General features: G+C 40.1%; 1 protein-coding gene across 1 annotated transcript in view; it reads left to right on the top strand.

Moving 5' to 3' along the window:
- Window positions 1–21,415, top strand: part of LOC126266626 (neuroendocrine convertase 2) — a 1,418,212-nt gene that overhangs the window by 771,884 nt on the left and 624,913 nt on the right. Inside the window, exon 4 of the mRNA XM_049970986.1 lies at window positions 13,206–13,243. Coding sequence (XP_049826943.1) covers window positions 13,206–13,243 — 38 coding nt within the window. The remainder of the gene's footprint in view (window positions 1–13,205; window positions 13,244–21,415) is intronic.

The raw sequence follows: 21,415 nt of genomic DNA, 5'->3' as shown, positions 1-21,415 counted from the left end.
TACCTCGGGTCAAGAGTGAACTTGTTTGCAGTAACACACGTACACATATGGACATCTGGACCAACATAAACTGTCAGCACGGCGACATCCGTTGCAGCTTTCTTTGATGGTAGCAGAGGGGCACGCCGACAGAGGTGCGAGCTACTAACAGCACTGAACACTCAAGCACCACGTTGGACGTCGTCGCAAGGATAGAGAACCTCACATACTATTACGGTTTGCCACTTGACGCATAATACGATTCCTTCCGGTTGACATAGCGTGTAATTTGCGCAGTATACGTTACGTTTCTCATATGAACTGTAACTTCGAGCCGGCCGGGATGGCTGAGCGGTTCTAGGCGTTACAGTCTGAAACCACGCGGCCGCTACGGTCGCAGGTTCGAATCCTGCCTCGGGCAATGGATGTGTGTGATGTCCTTAAGTTAGTTAGGTTTGAGTAGTTTTAAGTTCTAGGGGACTGATGACCTTAGAAGTTAAGTCCCATTGTGCTTAGACCCATTTTTTGTAACTTCGAGATCTCTGTGACGTGGTTCAAATGGCTCTGAGCACTATGGGACTTAACATCTATGGTCATCAGTCCCCTAGAACTTAGAACTACTTAAACCTAACTAACCTAAGGACATCACACAACACCCAGCCATCACGAGGCAGAGAAAATCCCTGACCCCGCCGGGAATCGAACCCGGGAACCCGGGCGTGGAAAGCGAGAACGCTACCGCACGACCACGAGATGCGGGCTCTCCTCTGTGACGTCATCTGTCATCAAGATAACTCAGTACCGCGTGTTTCCAGTCACGTTGGAGATCTGTTAGACAGTTGCCATGGCATGTTCTTATTCACTGTAAACATCTGTTCATGGGTTGCCACCACCCACGTGCCACGATGTATTGAAGTAGCACGGAATAACGTAGCGTTGCTTGTATGCTCTGACTTGGAGAGAAAACATCCTGGGTCCCTTCTCTGATGCCAGCCATTACTCCAATTTTAAATAAAAATCATCATCAATATTGACCCAAGATTTTCAGCCTAAGGAGTCGTACACGCTATGCCAACGGCCTCGTCAAGGAGGGTGGAGGAGCCGAAAGAGACAGATGGCACTTTCATGCCCATATGGTGAGAAACTGCCCTAAAAGATGAAAGAATCAGTAATAATCAATATCATGAGGATGCAGACGTCAAATGGAAACTACTGTATCAAAGACACCAGTGATCTGTAATTGGAAAATAGTCATGATGATTTCTCCGTTGCCAAAAGATTCCGAAAGAGCCCCCCATTCGGATCTCTGGAAGGGGATTACTAAGATAGAGATGACAACGAGAAAAAATATTGAATAGCCAACAAAAGGATAACATTCTAGGAGGCAGGCTGTGGAATTTCGATAGCCTGAATGTGGCAGGAAATTAGACAATCAGAAAAGAGAAATACAAAGACTCTCTTTAGTTTCAGAGGGAGTCATTGAATTGAAGTGAAAAGAAGGTAAGGATTTCTAATCATGTGAATGTGGCGTAACATCAGCATCAGCGGGAAATGGTGTAAGCGGAATAGGATTCGGAAGGCAGGTCATAGAGTGCGCTATTTTGAACTATCTCAATACATAAGAGGCAATGTTATGACTGACTCATTATCGTCCAGATCAAACCGCTAAGGATGGAAACTTTAAATTTGGAATGTGTCAATGTTATATTGTAGGCGTGGTTTAAGAAGGGATTTTTAAAAGTAGGGGAATAGGAGTGTAGCGCTTTTAGAAAACTGTCGCTATTAATACGATTTTGAAGCTTCACCTTCGAAAATTTATATTTCGTTTCTCGGTGAGAAACAGAGAAATACATGTTTCAACATTTTTGGAATTTAACCCTATGGGGATAAAATAGTGGGTGAAAGCTTTTTTTCTAAAATATATCGTCATTAAAGAACTACTACAGTATTTTTAAAACTATATCTATGAAAATTGGTATTCGACTTCTCGGTTAGAAATAAAAAAAATACGTGTTTCAGTGTTTCTGAAAATAAACCCCTAAGGAACCGTAGTAGGGAATGAAAATTTTTAAGAAAATATTTCATTACATGAAAAAATTTTAAAGCTAAATTTATGAAAATTGGTATTTCACTTCTCGGTTAGACGTAAAGAAATGTTTGTTAGAGGATGAAAAGTCCTACGGGAATTCCTCCACAAGAACGCAAAAACATGTTTAACGTAAACTTTGGACTCCAGCTACCAGAATCTCTTTTCTGCTCAGAAGTACATTGGGGAAAGATCATGCTTATATGTAGTCTTAATGAGTGTGAAACACTTAGGAGGAGTTGCAGTCTGTGAAAAATATAAAACTTCATTAAAAAAAACATAGAAAATCCCTATAGGCCACACAGTCTACACGAGCGAAGAAGAGGGCGCCACTCTAGTACAGTCACATAATAGTTCACATTATAATTGGCAGCAAACCAACCCCAACAACATTAGTATACATTCCACTGACAAAAGCAAAATATGAAGAGAGATAGGAAGTATATAGCGATAATGAACGTATGATTCAATGTGTCAATGGAGATGAACATCCAATAATTATTGGTGACTGGAACACCGTAATGGTGAAACGAATCTAAGACAGAGTTATGGAACAATATGGGCTCAGTAGCAGGAATGATAGAGGAGAACAGCTGATACAGTTCTGTTGTAAACTTCAAATAGTAATAGCGAGTACACTGTTCAAAAATGACCGTAATAGGAGCTATTCTTGGAAGAGGCCTGTAGATACCGGTAGCCCGCATCTCGTGGTCGTGCGGTAGCGTTCTCGCTTCCCACGCCCGGGTTCCCGGATTCGATTCCCGGCGGGGTCAGTGATTTTCTCTGCCTCGTAATGGCTGGGTGTTGTGTGATGATCTTAGCTTAGTTAGGTTTAAGTAGTTCTAAGTTCTAGGGGACTGATGACCATAGATGTTAAGTCCCATAGTGCTCAGAGCCATTTGAACCATTTTGATACCGGTTGGATTACATAATGGTCTGACAGGGACTATGAAATATGATGTTAAATTGTAAGGCGTGCGCAGGATCAAATTTAGAGTCAGACCACAGTTTAGTAATGTTGAAAAGTAGGCTGAAATAAGGTATGCTGATGTACGTTTGAAGTTCTCTAAGACTGTAGATACTGTGATAATGAATACCACAGTAAACAGTTCAGCTGAATAGGAATGTACATACTAAAAAGGCAAACTCAGAAGTTGAAAGGATAAATATAGACGTAAGAAAGGTAAATGCGAAAGAAACTTGGTTAACAGAAAAAAATATTTCAACTGAAAGGTGGAAGAAAGGAGTACAAAAATGCCCAGGAAAAGACAGGATACAGCAATACACGTCACCAAGAAATTAAATAAATATGAAGATAAAGTAGATAAGGAAAAATGTGAAAAAAAGGAAAAAGAAATAGTCGTTGGAAGGACATATTGAGCATACCGAAAAGTCAAAAGAACCTTCGGTGAAATTAAAAAGAGGATATAGTAGATACGTGGAAGAAATAAACTGAAGGCCTCCGTGGCGCAAAGAAACCATATGATGTGTTAGAAAAATAGAATTGGTAGTTGATATGGATGACACAGGTCATCCCGTATTACAATCTAATTTAATACAGCTTTAGAAGACTTGCGATCAAATAAGGAAGAAGGAATGGATAATAATCTTTCGGAATTTCTGTAGTCATTGGACGGAGTGGCAACAAAACAACTATTCGTGTTGGTGGTTAAAATCTATGACACTAATAACACAGCATCAAACTTTCAAAAAACTATCATTCACACAATCATGAAGATAGCAACTGCGGACAGGTGTGATAGCTATCGCAGAGTCAGCTCTTGCATCTAAGCTGCTGGCAAGAATAGCGCACAAAAGAATGAATACGATAAATGGTGATCTGTTACATGACGATCCGTTTGGCTTTCTGAAAGGTAAAGGCACCAGAGAGGCAATTCTGACGATGTGTTTGATAAGAAAGCAAGGTTGAAGGTAAATGAAGACAAGCTCGAATGATTTGTCGACCTAGAAGAAGGGTTCGTCAATGTAAAATAGTGCAAGATGTTTGAAATCCTGAGAAAAGTAGGGGGAATCTATAGGGAAAGACGAGTAATATACATTATGTACAAGAACCAAGAGCAAACAATAACAGTAGAACACCAAGAACGAAGTGTTCGAATTATAAAGGGGATGATACAGGGATTCAGTCTTTCTCCTTTACTATTGAATCTGTACAGCAAAAAAGCAATGGTGGAAATAAAAGAGGAAGATTAAAATTAAAGGTGAAAGAATATCAACGAAAAGTTTCGGTGATTCCATTTCTATCATCAGCGAAAGTGTGAAAGAATTTTAGAACTTACTGAAGAATATGAACATTATGATGAACACAGAATATGGACTGAGAGTATATCGAATAAAGACGAAAGCAATGATAAGCAGTAGAAATGAGATTATTAGTGACTTCATGTCTAAATTATGCTGATTACGCAATATTGTTCAATTAATAGCATTGGTGATAAAATTGACATCAGAATTAGAGACCCAGGAACAGACGAAGTGATGGAATTCTGCTACCTTTAAAGCAAAAATAACATGTGACGGACGAAGTATAGAGGACAGAAACAGCGGAGAAGCGTAGGAAAATAGGGCATTTATGGCCGAGAGAAGTCTACTGTTATCAAACATCGTGCTTAATTTGAGTAAGAAATTTATTCGAACGTACTTCCGCCCCGGTAGCTGAATGGTCAGCGTGACGGATTGTCAATCCTCTGGGCTCGGGTTCGATTCCCGGCTGGGTCGGGGAATTGTCTTTGCCCAGGGTCTGGGTGTTGTGCTGTTCTCATCCACAGCGACTGCTGGTCCCCGAAATGGCGTCAAATTGGAAGACCGGCACCCGGCGAACGGCCTGCCCGACGTGGGGCCCTAGCCATACTTTTAAATAAATAAATGAGAACGTACATTTCGAGCGCAGAATTATTTATAAGTGCGTAAATAAGAGAGTCTCTCACCAGTTGCTTTTTTTTTTTAAAAAGTAAAGCGTCATCTGTGGTCGGTAATTAAAGATAGTTACAAGTTGATTTGTTTTTAATATCGAACAGCTGTTCGTTAAGAATTTCTGCTTGTTTTCTCGGGTACATCAAGAAATGCCGTCGCTGGCACGTCATTGGTGTCTTTCTTCATTAGATTCTAATATTTGTAGTAATTTTTCGCTGCTATTCAGAACTACGTATTTCTTACGTTTTACATAGCATACTTGTGTATTGTGTTTTGTAGTGTTGCCAACATAATATTGCCATTGTCTTTGATCCATGTTCTTTTAGTTAATTATACGTGTGTTATTCTGTTTAATTATGTTGCTGTGTAATTATATGCTGCGTAAGAGCAATGAAGGAATTGCGATTGATGTCTTTTTTATGAGTGAACGTAAGTGCATAGTAATGAGACGAATATTGAGTTGGAGGAAAAGGTGAGGAGCAAGAAATAAAATGAAGCAGGTGGGAGAGGGTGAAAGATGGAAAAGACTATTTTCTTTTTGATTTGATTTTTTCAATTATTTTACATAGTGTCTAGTTTACGGTGTTTGTTTGGACATTGAGCAACTGTCCATTTTGTGTTAATACTTTGTATATGTGGATATATTCAGGGAAAGCGAGATGTCTGTCTTTACAGGTGCTTATGATGTTCATATCTTTTTCACTATTGGCTGGTCTGTTCTGTTCTGTTCTTGTTTTGTAACATATTTCAGTGATCTGACGTGTTCTTCATATGTTATGTTGAATACCCTGCCAGTCATTCGAACGGATGTTTGCTAATAATCTCTGCAACTGAGTTGACAGATACCATTTTGTTGGAATCTGTCTGTCTTTGATTTCGGTTTTGGGACGTGCTTTTGTATTGAGTTATTTGTTTTGCAAGGAGTGTTTACGCCTTGTTTTTTGAATGTATTACCCATTTTACGTGTGAATTTGTTATGATATGTTATCGTATGCCATTTTTGTGGTAGTGCATGTTGTATGTGTTGATGTAGTTTGCTTAATTTTTTTCATTATATATGTCTTTATTTTCCTGTTTAGTTTGTCTACTATTTTTTGTGGGCATTTTTAATGCTATTTGTTTCATAATGGCCGGCTCTTTTTAGTAATCTGAAATATTTTGGAGGATCCTGTTCAGTGTGATTAACATGTATCTAATTGCACCGTGTTTCTGATTCTGAAGGTTATTTGAAGTCACATTTAAGATAGTGGCACTTGTTGGGTTTTCTGTATATGTCAAATACGTGTCTGTTGTTGTCTTTTCTGATGGTTATGTCTAGAAAATTGAGTATCGTTTCTTGTTCTTGTTCTTCTTCTTGTTCTTCTTCTTCTTCAGCCATCTCTTTCATCATGGTACAGTTCTACAGCTGTGAATGTCCAAAACACATAATATCCTGTGACACGTGTTTTACACAAGTAAGTTACGAATTCTTCACAAATGGTGAAATCCTTTTAAAAGAAAGCCAATAGATTTTCTTCGTCCCTTTGTTACTTTGACGAGGTGATTTTCATCGTCGAAAACTGGTATGACCGATGTTTTCAAGGACGCAAATCGAATTCTTTTATTGCTTATCTAGCAAATAATAAAACAGTAGATAATGAATACTATGGAAGTTTCCTAAGTGAATTCATTATTATTATTATTATTATTATTATTATTATTATTATTATTATTAATAATAATATTATTCAGTTGATCTAAGGAACTTCCAAAGCACTCACTAGCTACGATCGTGTAGAATGGGACTTTGTTACAAATTAAGGCGAGAGAGTGTGACATAGTTACGCCGTATGTCTGTAAAATAACACATATTTTTTTCTATTTTCTTCGCTGTTCACGTCTTTTGGCAGTTTTTATAGCCTGTGGCTTTATCGGAAAACAGGACTGACCTACCGTTTGGTTAAAGAGTTACGATAAGTCTCCTAAAATAACATGAAGTTTGACAGATTTACTAAAACAAAGGTCTTGAATATGGGAATAAAACCGATTAAGAGGTCACTCAGATCCATGTCTAGAAGAATCAGAAATTCTTCTCGAAATTTGTAGAAGATTCTACGTCGTAGAGAGCTATTTAAAGACATAGACAATGATTTCACCACTTTTTCTCATTGAAGTACATTTCCTCTACAGTAGCAGTACATGCGCTGTTCTGACTCTTAAGACGACAAACGATAATATGAACAACTAAGTAAAATTTGAGAGAATACAGGGAAGTCATATTATATTGTTTAATTTCCGTATCGCATTATGTGTGAGGCATAGGACCCAATATTGTAGTAACACACGGCCCAGTCGGTTAAGATAATGTGCCCCGCAATAACAACTCATTTATGACCTGACCGCAGTCCTGTGTTGTCTGTTCACACGAATGGCAAAGGCGGCCGTCGTGTGGAGTACTATTTGATTTCCATTCTGCATAACGCTGACAGTGAATAGGGTCCAACTGGAGAGACTAACGATAATTGCTATCGGTCTCGTGTTTGTGTCGTTTGGAGAGGTGATACAGGCCCAGCTGGCCATGATATGCTTAGTGTGTGCTCGATAATGACTCATAGTCCCATGAAATGGTACAAGCTGTTTAGTTTATCTATGAGCCTGCCTGTTTCTGGTTATTCTGCCTGACGCGAAACCTGCAATCGACGTTCAAATCGCATCACATAATTCAGTCCGCTGGCGAAACGTCTGAAACACGTGCAGCTTGGCGACAAACAATAATCCTCTACTTACGCCCTACCTACAAATGCATACTTATCAGATTGCACTGATGTCTAGCAACACAGAAATGCTTTCAACATTGTCCTGTAGATATAGCAACGCTCAGCACAGACGACTAATGTTCGTACAGTCACTAAAGTGTCTCTTCGAGATTTCTGAGTCAAAAGTGGACCAAAATCATAGGTGTTTTAACTAAAAAGGCTAGAATTACAACAAAAAAAAACCAGAATAAAATAATAAAAGAAAATAAAGAGTATTAGGAAAACTGTAAGAAATAATAAGAGTAACCTAAAAACAAGGTAAAAAATAAACATCAGCCCGTACCTGTCGATAGGCAATGAGGGGAAGGTCGCTTTTTGCGCAGATGGTGCAATATCTTTCCACAAGTAGCGACATCAGATCCGTTACCGCATGTGTCAACGAAGTCTCGGAAAATATATTTTAGCAAGGCTGGAGTAAAGGAGTCAAACTCTTACACTCATATCGACTGACGTTGATTGAAAGCCGTATCCAGCTTGCCTGATTTAGAGATTTACAGACTAACCCAGTAGCGAGATGAGTATTGTCAAAATCCGATAAAGTCATTTTCTTTCTTCTGATCTCAGTTATAGTCTTCCATTAGGAAGGTGTATCCGTGATAGAGGTAACAAATTAACCAATGAGCTACTCAGTAGTGTTGTGAAATATAACACCACAGATGTAACCTTTCGCTTCTCAGGTAATGACGTGTGTATGAAAGATTGGACAGGACTTTGAGGATATTCTCAAGGCATTACAAGCATAGGGATTTGGAAAATTGTTGTTTCACCTCATCAGGTGCAAACAACATTGCTGTTTCTGCGGCCTGGCGACACATTTACAACGAAAGAACAATCTAAATAGAAGATGTCAGGAGTGCCAGTGAAGATATTTCCATTGATGACAGAGGACGGTGTACTGAACATCACCATATCGGTATTATTTCTACGTTGCTTAGTACCTCCAAGTATGCACGGCAGAAGCAAGCCGTCAATGTTTATTTTCCCCTGTGGTGCAGGTCAACTATCGCAGTGCAGACACTTGAACGCAAAAGGGATATGCTGTACTGACAGGTGTAGTCTAGGCATAGTTACGACCGTGCACAAAACATCAGGTACTAAATTATCTGATGTGTTGGCGTGAAGACAATTAGACGCAGATAAAAAACAACCAACACTGAAGTGGGTCCACATTAAGGTACCAATATCACAATATCTGGACCTTCGTCCGAAAAACTCTGGATATACTCTTTCCAAATGACTGTCATCATTAGATTTTTTAAAAAAAGAAACAATCTATACAAAATACACAGGTATACTTAATTAACAGCGAAAACTGGTATGATAATAGGGTCAAAACTTTCTAGTTAACATGAATCCTTTCCGAGAGTATTATGATTTCTAGGCGAACAGAGTGTCCACTGATTTCACTTCGAAACTTTGTCTGAGTCAGTAAAAATGTTTTTAAAATGTGAACTTTTCCATTATGTCTCCATACAGGTTGGCTCAAATTTCGCTAATGACCCGTGGTTGGGAAACGTGGTACATTCGTGACGTGGTATTGGCATATTTTTCTGATGATGTAATACGACATATAACGTGCCAGTATGTTGCAAGGAGGATAGGTCTAGCACAGCCGGTACCTTTCCCCAGGAGATCACTCCATATCATTAGTCTGTATTTTTTGTATGTAGTATCTAAATCTCACAGCATGCTCCGTCGATACGGTTGAAAAACTGGAACAGAGAAATGTACATTCTTGTCAAAAGTTAAAAGACAATCAAAGAGCGTTTGAAAGAATTCGTAATTGACTGCAGAAACTAAGTGCAGTATGGCTTCCAAATGTGAGAATGTGAAGTAGATTGTAGCATGTAACGAGCAAATGCAGTTTTTTGTTTATTTATTTACGACTTGCTCCGTTACAATATTTGTAATATTACACGTATGGATGACAATTATTGTACTATACGAAAAAATGTAAATTTGTTACAAACTAGTGCGTTCACACACTTTACTCAACATTTAAACGTCACTACAGGTATTCGGATTTATTTTATGACATGTTGGATATGCATGTCACCCTCGGCGATGATGTGGCGCAGACGAATACCGAAATTCTGCGTGATTCGCTGAGGTGTCTGAACATCAATGCTGTCGATGACCTCCTGAATGGCTGTTTTCAGCTCAGCAATGGTTTTGATGTGGTGCAGACGAATACCGAAATTCTGCGTGATCCGCTGAGGTGTCTGAACATCAATGCTGTCGATGACCTCCTGAATGGCTGTTTTCAGCTCAGCAATGGTTTTGATGTGGCGCAGACGAATACCGAAATTCTGCGTGATCCGCTGAGGTGTCTGAACATCAATGCTGTCGATGACCTCCTGAATGGCTGTTTTCAGCTCAGCAATGGTTTTGATGTGGCGCAGACAAATACCGAAATTCTGCGTGATCCGCTGAGGTGTCTGAACATCAATGCTGTCGATGACCTCCTGAATGGCTGTTTTCAGCTCAGCAATGGTTTTGATGTGGCGCAGACGAATACCGAAATTCTGCGTGATCCGCTGAGGTGTCTGAACATCAATGCTGTCGATGACCTCCTGAATGGCTGTTTTCAGCTCAGCAATGGTTTTGATGTGGCGCAGACGAATACCGAAATTCTGCGTGATCCGCTGAGGTGTCTGAACATCAATGCTGTCGATGACCTCCTGAATGGCTGTTTTCAGCTCAGCAATGGTTTTGATGTGGCGCAGACGAATACCGAAATTCTGCGTGATCCGCTGAGGTGTCTGAACATCAATGCTGTCGATGACCTCCTGAATGGCTGTTTTCAGCTCAGCAATGGTTTTGATGTGGCGCAGACAAATACCGAAATTCTGCGTGATCCGCTGAGGTGTCTGAACATCAATGCTGTCGATGACCTCCTGAATGGCTGTTTTCAGCTCAGCAATGGTTTTGATGTGGCGCAGACGAATACCGAAATTCTGCGTGATCCGCTGAGGTGTCTGAACATCAATGCTGTCGATGACCTCCTGAATGGCTGTTTTCAGCTCAGCAATGGTTTTGATGTTGCGCAGACGAATACCGAAATTCTGCGTGATTCGCTGAGGTGTCTGAACATCAATGCTGTCGATGACCTCCTGAATGGCTGTTTTCAGCTCATCAATGGTTTTGGGATTATTTTTATACATCTTGTCTTTAATATAGCCCCAGAATAAAGAGTGGCTTGTGTTCAGATCCGGAGAATATGGCGGCCAATCGAGGCCCATCACAGTGGGTTCCCCAGAGCCAGAATGCGGTCACCAAACTGCTCCTCCAGGACTTCAGACACTCTCCTGTTTGGATGGGGTGGAGCTGCGTTTTGGATGAGCAACATCTTGTCGAAATAAGGATCATTTTGGATAATTGTGATGAAATCATTTTCCAAAACCTTCACGTACCGTTTTTTAGTCACCATGTCATCAAGGAATATCGCACCGATTATTCCTTCACTGGACACTGCGCACCACACAGTCACCCATTCAGAGTGAAGAGATTCCTCGATCGCGAAATGCAGTTTCTCAGTAACCCTAATGAGCCAATTTTGCTTATTGACTAATACATCCAAATGAAAGTGGACTTCGTCATAAATCAAGCCATACTAATTCCCTTCACACCCGCTGCCACCCGTGCGGTTTGAACGTCCTGAATCAAACCTTTTAGAATTTATGAAGATTTTTTTTCATATAGTTCAATAATTGTCGCCCCGTATGTAGTGTGTGTACGTGTATATATATATGTGTGTGTGTGTGTGTGTGTGTGCTTAGATGTGGAGTGTAGTGTAATGTTTGTGTAGTACGATGATGATGATGATGATGATGATGAGAAAAGGTAGAAGGTGGAACCCGGTCTAGCGGTTCTAGGCGCTCAGTCCGGAACCGCGCGAATGCTACGGTCGCAGGTTCGAATCCTGCCTCGGGCATGGACGTGTGTTAGGTTTAAGTAGTTCTAAGTTCCTGGGAACTGATGACCACAGCAGTTAAGTCCAATAGTGCTCAGAGCCATTTGAACCACTTTTGGAACCCGGCGCCAGCACATAGCCTACCCCTCGTGGAAAACACCAAGAGCGCCGCCAAGCCATCCGGCGGACGTACATACATCGACAGTGTCACATACCCTCACTTCGTGATAGACTGCGGAAAGGTTTATTATTTAGCCCAGGACATTGGCTCAAAGTTTGGTCAACAGGCACTTTACGTCACTATCTCTCCTTCTCTTACCGGACAAGCACTGGCAGTGAAATTTTTTTTCATCACCAGGATTCGAATCGGCTTACCACAGGGTTGAGCGCCACCGCATAATCTGATAGTATTCCATTTCATTTCATGTTAGACAAAGGGTCACATTTCAACACAATTAAATAGGGGAAGTACTTCGAAAAATATACGTTTGAAATGCATTTCTACAAACGAGCACAATATTTAATTCTGAAGTCGGTAACTGTTAGTAACCACAAATATGCAATCATCCCACATGCGTCTTCTGTCATAGTGTACTTCATCCGTGGTAGCTTTTGTCATTAAATATAATACACCGTGTATAGTTAAAGTTTGATCGGAATCGGATAATATACCAACTTTGACCGTATTTTGTATTCGTTATTTCAATTTTTCTTTATTGTGATGGTGGCAGTCTACCTCAAAACGTAATTTACATTTGACAAAGGAAACTAAACTAATATGTAGATTTCTCTCATTGTGTAAGTGCACCACTACTCTCTATTTTATATGCAGTAGATTGCAAAGTACAAACACTGAATCACTTCACCGACACTTGGGCCATAAGATACAAGGAGGCTCATGAAACAAATTTATTGCAGGCTAACAGTTAACTCCTATGGCGTGAATGGTTGTGAGTGACTCTGTTGTGGCGTGAAGTAATGACTAGGCTGTTTGAACTGCACTTCTTGTACAGTTTACATCGCTGAGCCATATCATTCCTCACGCTGCGCATATTCAAGTTAACAGTCCGTATACTGTAGAGGAATAGATGTATTAAATAAACAGTGCCTTCAAAATCGAGTCTCCTGGACGGTAACAGTAGCATTTGCACCATATTCTTACAGATGAAGCGACGTATAAGTTTTACCGCTTGCTGGTACCTAAAATATTGAAACAGATAAGGCGGATGTAAAAAGAATCTCAGAGAAAATTTGTAGGATATATGTTCGAATCAATGTAATCATACAAATCGAGCAATTCCAGCTATAATTAGATATGGATGAGGAGCTAGCGTTAAACGCAGTTTTGTATCAAGTAGTTTAACATTCACCGGATGAGACTTGTTATGACACCATCACTGTTATCTGGAACGACTGTTACATTGTCTTATACCTCGATGCTCTGTTTTGAAGAGTTGGTGATATCAAAGAAATACTTACATCTTTGTTTTTGTTGCAGGTGTGGACTATATGCATCCAGATCTCAAACATAATTACGTAAGTACACAAACAATATATTATATAACTCTAAGTTCTTCAGTTTCTATCATTTTTTTTAGGATGGCAATGTCTCTTGCAAAATATGACCTCCTTCCAAATGATTATTACAGTCAACAAAACAAACAGTCTTCCTCGTCAAATTGTTTTAATTAAAATACAAAATTAATTGTTTAGAGTGAAAATACACACAAAGCCGTTACTCTGACGAAGAAGCTGATCTTTCAAACAGATTCCGAATGCTTAAACCAACAAAAGAAGAGTGGAAATGTCTTAAGTTCTAAGTGCCAAATCTCACATTTGTGAGAAGATTGAAAAAACAATGTATCTCGTTTGCACGTAACTTACATGAATCCAAAAAACTGAGGAGCTATTCAGATAGCACAGAATCATGCTGCTCCCTTTGTAACGGTAACACCGATCGCCTTAAACGACAATCAATGCTAACGTTAAACCTCTGCGAGGCATTTTTCAGAAAGTTGCGACCATGAGATAACCTAATGGGAACAGAACAATCAAATTGGGATTCGTTTCCGAAACACTCCAGCAGAGTATAACCAACAGTAAACAGGTGGGTCAGGAACAGACGTTCTCCCAGCAAGTTGTAACATTACGTATTAATATATTAGGCATTCTTGTGTCACGCAAAATAACAAAGCAGAAGGCAGTGCTAAGGCTAACCTAACTTTCCTTCACACACACATACACACACACACACACACACACACACACAAACACACACACACACACACACACACAAACGCGCGCTCGCGCACTGATCTCTTTCTTTATATCTGCTCACATTACAACACAGTAACCAAACCTTGCAGATAAAATGTACTACCAACTTGAAAGTCAGACAAAGAAATGGCCAATGAGACAGCAAACAGTAACATATGCTTCTCAACAACGCGTACGATAAATGAACTAGATTCAGCAGTTTACGGAGCCAGTCACCAACACACATGAAACTAGTAGCAATACTAAACAGGAAAGAGCATGAAATTAGTTTGATTTAAATCAGGGGGTCTGTTAATGATCATATTCTATGACATAATTGCTTAGTACATGGTCTCTGTGCTTGTGCAATAACCAACTTGCAATAGAATAGCTAACACAGTAAGTATTTCTTTCTTAAGCTCGGTTTGAAGCAATCAAACAGAATGCAAATCTAACTACACTGACTCTTAAGGAGCCTTTGCTTTTCTTCGTTAACTAACTAGCCTAGTACATGAGGGTTCTTAAACTACCATAGTTGAAGAACCATGCTCTTTAACAAACCTACACAAGTAAGTATGAGAAATGGTAAGCATTCTCATCAATAATTATTAATTAAGTAAAGCACAACAAACTCTAACTCTTTAAATAACTAATGTGCTTGCTAAGCAGTCTTTTAACCTACTCGAAAGAAAGTTTAAACACGTTCTCGCAAAATGAACACTGATAAAACTTTGTTACTCTTATCAAAGTGTATAAAAGACATAAATGATAATGTTTTTCACTTCAGATCAACTTTACTATTTTCAGGCGAGCCAAAATATTTAAGAAAATGACAGCAGATTGATTAAAAAATGCACTGGAAGTGGAGTATTTCTGAAACTATAAAAATGAACTTCAAACACTATAACTCCTTACATTAGAAAGCAATCACAACTATTTTTACAGCTGCCAAATGAGTCTCTCCATAATAAATTAGGATGCTCGAAATTAAATTCACTTGGATAGGATTCCTGTCCAGATTTGTGATTTGGGATAATCACGTGTGTAAAATAGAGTTTTTAGCAACACCAGGATTGTTATTAAAATCAACCAAATCTCACAAATACCTGGTCCATTTAGTGATTGCCAAATATAAACAATTCAGTGGAAGACTGTTGGAACTGTAGGCGTAATTTGCATTGACTGTTAACATGGCGGCGATTCAGTCATGACTGTACTGCTCGCCTTGCCCTGTCAAAGAACTTCTTGGCGTCGGAATTATATTTTTATAGGGCTAAAAACCATGGCATGATAATAGTATCACCACATGCATCACCTGAGGCCGCTAAATACAACTCTTAAGCTCCTCAGGCCTCAAAATTTCAAGAATATGAGCCACAATGATTCGCTACTGCTAGTGAGATGTTAACCACAGCACTGCTCAGCCCAGACTCCTTACCCGCCACAAAGGATGAGTTGCCACTTGCGCGCCAACCACACCTTTTCCACTCCGCCAGGCTACTTCCGTGGCTGCGGGACACCGACACATCTTTTACATTCAACCTTACTTTCCCTAGCTATGGACCAAGTCATTTACAGTACATTATATAAAAATCATTCCAGTAAATATTTAGATCCAAAAGCACAGTTTAAACAACATCGTTCAAAAAGTTCATATGTATACATAGTCAAACAATTTCCATGATACTCTACATAAGCAGCGCTAGAAATTGACACAAAATAAGTCGAAAATAGGTGTTACAGCCTCAAAAAACTGAAAAAAAGATGTGATGAATTAGAAAGCAAATAATTCATTAAGAACATTCTAGATGTTTCCTGACTGTTTCTGAAGCCCAACAAGGAGATTTTTATTCAAGAGTCATTAATACTAGGGCACTACGTTTTATCTGCGATACAAGCGCAAAAAAAAAACAATTGGTGTTTTATCTGATAGAACTTCTGTAAAAAAAAAAAACATTTCTCATATCTTTTTAAATTTTTTACAAAACTTAATAAAATTAAATCCAAGAATATAATCTCCCAATATTGACATCTGTTTCTTACTTGGCTCTATTCTTGGGAATAGATGCTGCAAAGTTTACTGTAGGACTCCCTGTGTTGTTGAGGAAGGAATGTCAATATCGTCAACAGGTATTTCTTTCTTGCAACTGATAAATATAGCTGATATTTCAGATAAAGTATGGCATGGCATACATCAGCCGAAGTCTTTCTTGTTTGAATACATAGACATTTTTCCATTCTTCTGTTTGAGTGTAAGAATTTTAATAGGTATTTCACATGAATATGAGAAACTTTGATCAGAATATTACACACCAGCATTGACAGTAATGTTTCATTAGTATCCTTAAAATCAAAGGTCAGAAGCATGCATTGGCATCATATGGAATAGATTGATAGCATTAATTGACTCAGCAACCTTGCGTTTATAATGCAGAACCAAGACTTTGAGGCATGGCAATTGGAACTCCAGGGGCGAGCACTGCTCGGCCTAAGACAACGTGCTATCTAGTAATGAGTGTTAGAAACATTTTCTTTACAACAGGGCACGTGGAACAAGCCTAGGATATACAACAGAGGTCCAAGAACACAGTAGCGTTGAAACGCGTTTTAAAATAAATGGCACTTAGAACGTTCGACATTTCCACTCTGCAAATGATTCGCTATCTCCAGTGCTTTTGAAAGCGAACAATCTGGAAGTGTCCCTGCTAAAATAATTAATTCACAAAGCTATCTAAGTTTCAGTATTCCTTGCCATTGTCATAAACGCCACTGTTCCGTAAATCTCAGTTTCTAAATAGGAGCTTACAGAACGATTGGTAGAAGCAGCTATAATAATGGTTTCATTTCTATAATCTGTTATTTTTCTTTCATTCCGTCACAAAAACCTCCTCAACTAAGACTGTATTTTTATCTCTGTCATCTTTATACAAAGGTAAAACGTAATTAAATATTAACTATCTCAGATGTACAAATATTTATGTGATTACGTAAAGGTCTAGTTTGACGTTATGTACAATGCTGTTTCCAATAGATTCACTTACGAGCAAGCTAAGTGACGCTGCCGGAACTAACGGGATATTGTTGACTCGTACGTCATCTCGAGACAACTGCAAACATACCCGCGCTGCGCGCATTACGAACGAGTTTGTCCTATAACGACACGAGTTGTACTGATTTTATTATGATTTCGAGATATCAGCTCCGTGTTGGCAGAACTCTCTTTCATTTGCATGAGTGCGCTAATTAAGAGGTAACCTTTATCTGAAACGCTAAACTTATTGTTACCACACCACTTATTCCTTTAAGTAATTTGTAATAAAATTTTATTTTCTGGTTGCTCTAATATACAGTCCTCCTCCTGAATAAATTACTGCCTTTCGGAGCTGCCGGTATGCACAGGGAGCATACTGAGTAATATTAACACCAATGCAATATAGAACATCTTGTCGCAAGTTGGCCCCACTGTTTACTTGTAAATACTGTGATGCGGCTGCAGTGCGCAGTTGACGTATCGAGTCTTGGATGTTATCTTCCGAAGCTATTGGGGAAATGTGTGGTCTCTCAGACTTCGAAAATGACAACTCGATGGTTTACTCTTAGCAGGAACACCTGTGACGAAAACGGCTGAACTGTTTAACATTTCACGAGCGACAGTATCAGCGGTGATGACTGCGTGCGCAAAATATGGTAAAACATCGTAGGTGAAGAAGAATAGTGGGCGAAAGCCGAAGTTAACTGGCAGAGACCGATTAGCATTAAAAAGGGTTGTGGCCAGACAACATAAAACTATCGCTTCAAAAGTGACTGTAAAATTCAACGGTCACTTGAGAAGTGCTGTGTCAACAAAAACAGTACAGCTGGAGATTCACAAGGCTAACAGTCATTGAAGGGCTGCAATTGCGAAACCCGTAATGACGGAAACGAAATAAAAACTGTGAAATCAGTGGCGCCAGGATCATGAAACGGACGCTTAATGACTGGAAGCCTGTGGAATGGTCCGATGTCCGATGAATCACCGTTTACACTGTTTCCTACAAATAGCCATATTTATGTTTCGAGAAACCCAGAAGAAGCCAACGATCTGGTCAGCCAGCTTCCTACAGTGAAGCACGAGGGAGGTTCCATTATTATTTGAATTGCTATATACTGGTATGTAGTTGGTCTTAACATTATGGTCACTGTCTAGATTACTGGCATTGAACATCTCAACATCCTCTACAATGAAGTGCTTACTATAAGTACCATATTGTTAAAAAATACTGCGATATTCCAAAAGACAATGCACCCATACACAGCCAACAAACCTCAGGCGTGGTCTGTGGAGCATCAGGATATCATCAAAAATCTGCGTGGTCTGTGGAGCATCAGGATATCATCAAAAATCTGCCCTTGTCAGCAGAATCGCCAGACCTAATCCTCGTGCCAGAGAGCAGAGACTAAAGAACAGATCTCCATCTGCAACATCGTTGAAGCAATTGGCGGATGTTTCTGTGTAAGACTGGGCAATGTTACATTGGAAACTATTCACACGCACTAAGAATCTATTCCGTGTAGAATTTCAGCAGCTGTAAAAGCCAATGGTGGCCCAAAACTCCTTATTAATAAATAAATATTGTGTACGTGTAACGTATTCAAACAAATTGGTACATTCCCCTTATTACCTTGACCGTACGTATCTTGATCGCAATGTATGGAAAAGCTGTTAAAAAATGGTCGTCATACTGTTTCTGGCACCAAGAGACTTTTTTCGCGACTTATGATGAAAACTAGATTAAATAATGACTGGTAAATCAACGCACCTGAAGTGGTTTCAAAGTGGACTCCCGTAGAAACTTTGGAAATTACTTACCTTGTGTCTGCAGATCATACCAATAAAATCAAAAGCACACTAGAAAAAGAATTAGGCACCCTCCAGGAGTCATCGCTTCCTCTGTCCATCACAATCGCCTTAATTTGGGGAATTAGCAGCTCCGTAAGTTTCTCCAGTTATTACGCGTCCAGCTGAAACCACTGACGATGATTAGATTTAATGGAGCTACCAGACTTTATGGATGTTATTTGCATCGTTTCACCTGCTGTTCTGTACATCCTCAGACTTTTGGAAATTTGCGGTAAGGTCTTATGGGACCAAACTGCTGAGGTCATCGGTCTCTAAGCTTACACACTACTTAATCTAACTTACACTAAGGACAACACACACACCCATGCCCAAGGGAGGACTTGAAACTCCGAGGGGGGGAGGGGGGGGGGTGAGACGCACGAACCTTGACAAGGCGCCCAAGATCGCTCGGCTACACCGCGCGACCCTCAGACTTTTCTTGGGGATTCACAATGATTGATTTAGCCAACCATTCGAGACGTCGTAGGGTACCTAAATGTTCGTCAAACCAGGAGCGTGTATGGGCAGCTCTGATAACGTGGTTGTTGTCATCTTGGAGGACAGGAATTTCCACACATTATTCCTCACGACTATGTTTAGAAGACATGCCACCATTCATTCCCTGAGAATCTTTAAATGAACAGTCTGTTTCGTGCTGATGACAGCTAGAATTAGTAATCCCAAGTCATGGTACGAAAAATACCCCCAAAATCTGTCCTTGTAGACACCGCGCCGGCCGAGGTGGCCGAGCGGTTCTAGGTGCTACAGTCTGGAACTGCGCGACCGCTATGGTCGCAGGTTCGAATCCTGACTCGGGCATGGATGAGTGCGATGTTCTTAGGTTAGTTAGGTTTAAGTAGTTCTACGTTTTAGGGGACTGATGACCTCAGAAGTTAAGTCCCATAGTGCTCAGAGCCATTTGAACCATTTGTAGACACCGCGGGTTATGCTCCTCATTGGTCAGTCGATGCATACAACAGATTGAGGCATTTGAAAGCAGGAAAAATGGCGACTCTTTGTGCCTCACTATGGGCCTCCAGTCAGGTGCCGCCCAGTTTGTATTCTTTGGTCCGTTGTAGACTAGCAGTTTTATGTGATGCCGATAGCAATGGCTATTTGCCGTGTACCGCGTTCCAAATATATATTGCAGTTTTCGGTCTGTACTGGTTGAGATCAAACTGCATTCACTGACAAGTTTATCGGTCAGGTTAGTACCCATTGTCAACGATAAGACGTCACGCTCGTCTCCAGTGTCTGTCACTTAGGATATTTGTTCTGTCGCTGTTTCTACGCCGAGTTTCATGGCTGGCGGCGGTACGGTTTTACTAGCGCATGCCTCGTTGAGACCGCATTAATGCCTCAGCAAATCCGGCAACTTCTCCCACGTTGTGGTCAAGAGTACCTTCATCATAATAGCTACTTTCTACCAAACTCGCAAGGCGATACCGACTGGCAGATAAATACCAGTTCACGGAAGTGACTTGCGTCAGCATCTGGTAGCAGTTCTTAAGCACGTCTAACGCTCCATTCATTCTATGAGGGGAAAAAAGCGGTTGACTAATAGTTTGCCTCCCCAGCGTATAAATTTCGAATTTTGTACTTTCATACGATTGTGACATCCCTACAGTCTTCCTTTCAGGCAATATGCAGCTCAGCTAACTCTAGGCCTTCCTATTCATACCTGATCGACAAATAGTGTTGCCTTTTCCGCTGCAAGTGCATCAGGAAATTCCACTGTACAACGTATATCGTGCACGGAGTAAAGTATTGTTCACTGACTGTGGGGTCGCGTGCCAGGGCTTGTGAAACAGTGCAACTAGGGAGGAGATGAGAGTGTTACGATGCTGGGTAACAATATCAACTTCTGTACCAGAAAATACATTCATTCATAAACCAAAGAGCACTTTAAAAAAGTAATTTATTCTGTAACGTTCCTTTTAATCCAGCACAAGTAACACTCCAAAATTACACACTGGACTGAGACTCCAAGCATTAGGAATATTTATAACACAAACGGATAAAAACTCTTTATACAATACACCACTTGCACTCTTGACGTTTTAAATAAAAGCTATCAAAATACATTTGGAATTTGAACGCCCCAGTGGCTCCATAAAGACAAGAGAATTAAACGTACCTGCACATTGAGTACGTGTTAGATGCACAAATAGCTATAATTATCAATTACTCCCAAAGCAGAACGCGCAAAGGCCACAGACGTCCATAAGCGTAAGGTGAAATCAATTTAAAGAACGTAGCTACTGGTATACACTTCTTTGCAAATGGGATAAGTGAAGCACGGAGTAAAAGCAGCCGGCAACACAGGATAAGATGCTCATCACACAAATTCATATGCTTCTGCCGCATCATTCTGCCTGTGTATATATGGATAACCAACATCAGGGGCAAATTGGAATGCAGTATTCCCCAGTCAAATGAATTTGACAATCCGGCTTCCATTCAGGATACGACCTGCTTCCGGCCTGTGCTTCATATCTCATATAATCGGCAGGTGCAAGTGCTGAGTGGCCTTCAACTTACTGGCGAGCAACAACTAAGCGCGAGCCGAACCA

This window comes from Schistocerca gregaria, chromosome 4 (assembly GCF_023897955.1).
Source record: "Schistocerca gregaria isolate iqSchGreg1 chromosome 4, iqSchGreg1.2, whole genome shotgun sequence".
Taxonomy (NCBI): Eukaryota; Metazoa; Arthropoda; class Insecta; order Orthoptera; family Acrididae; genus Schistocerca; species Schistocerca gregaria.
This window is presented reverse-complemented; position numbering and strand designations above follow the sequence as displayed.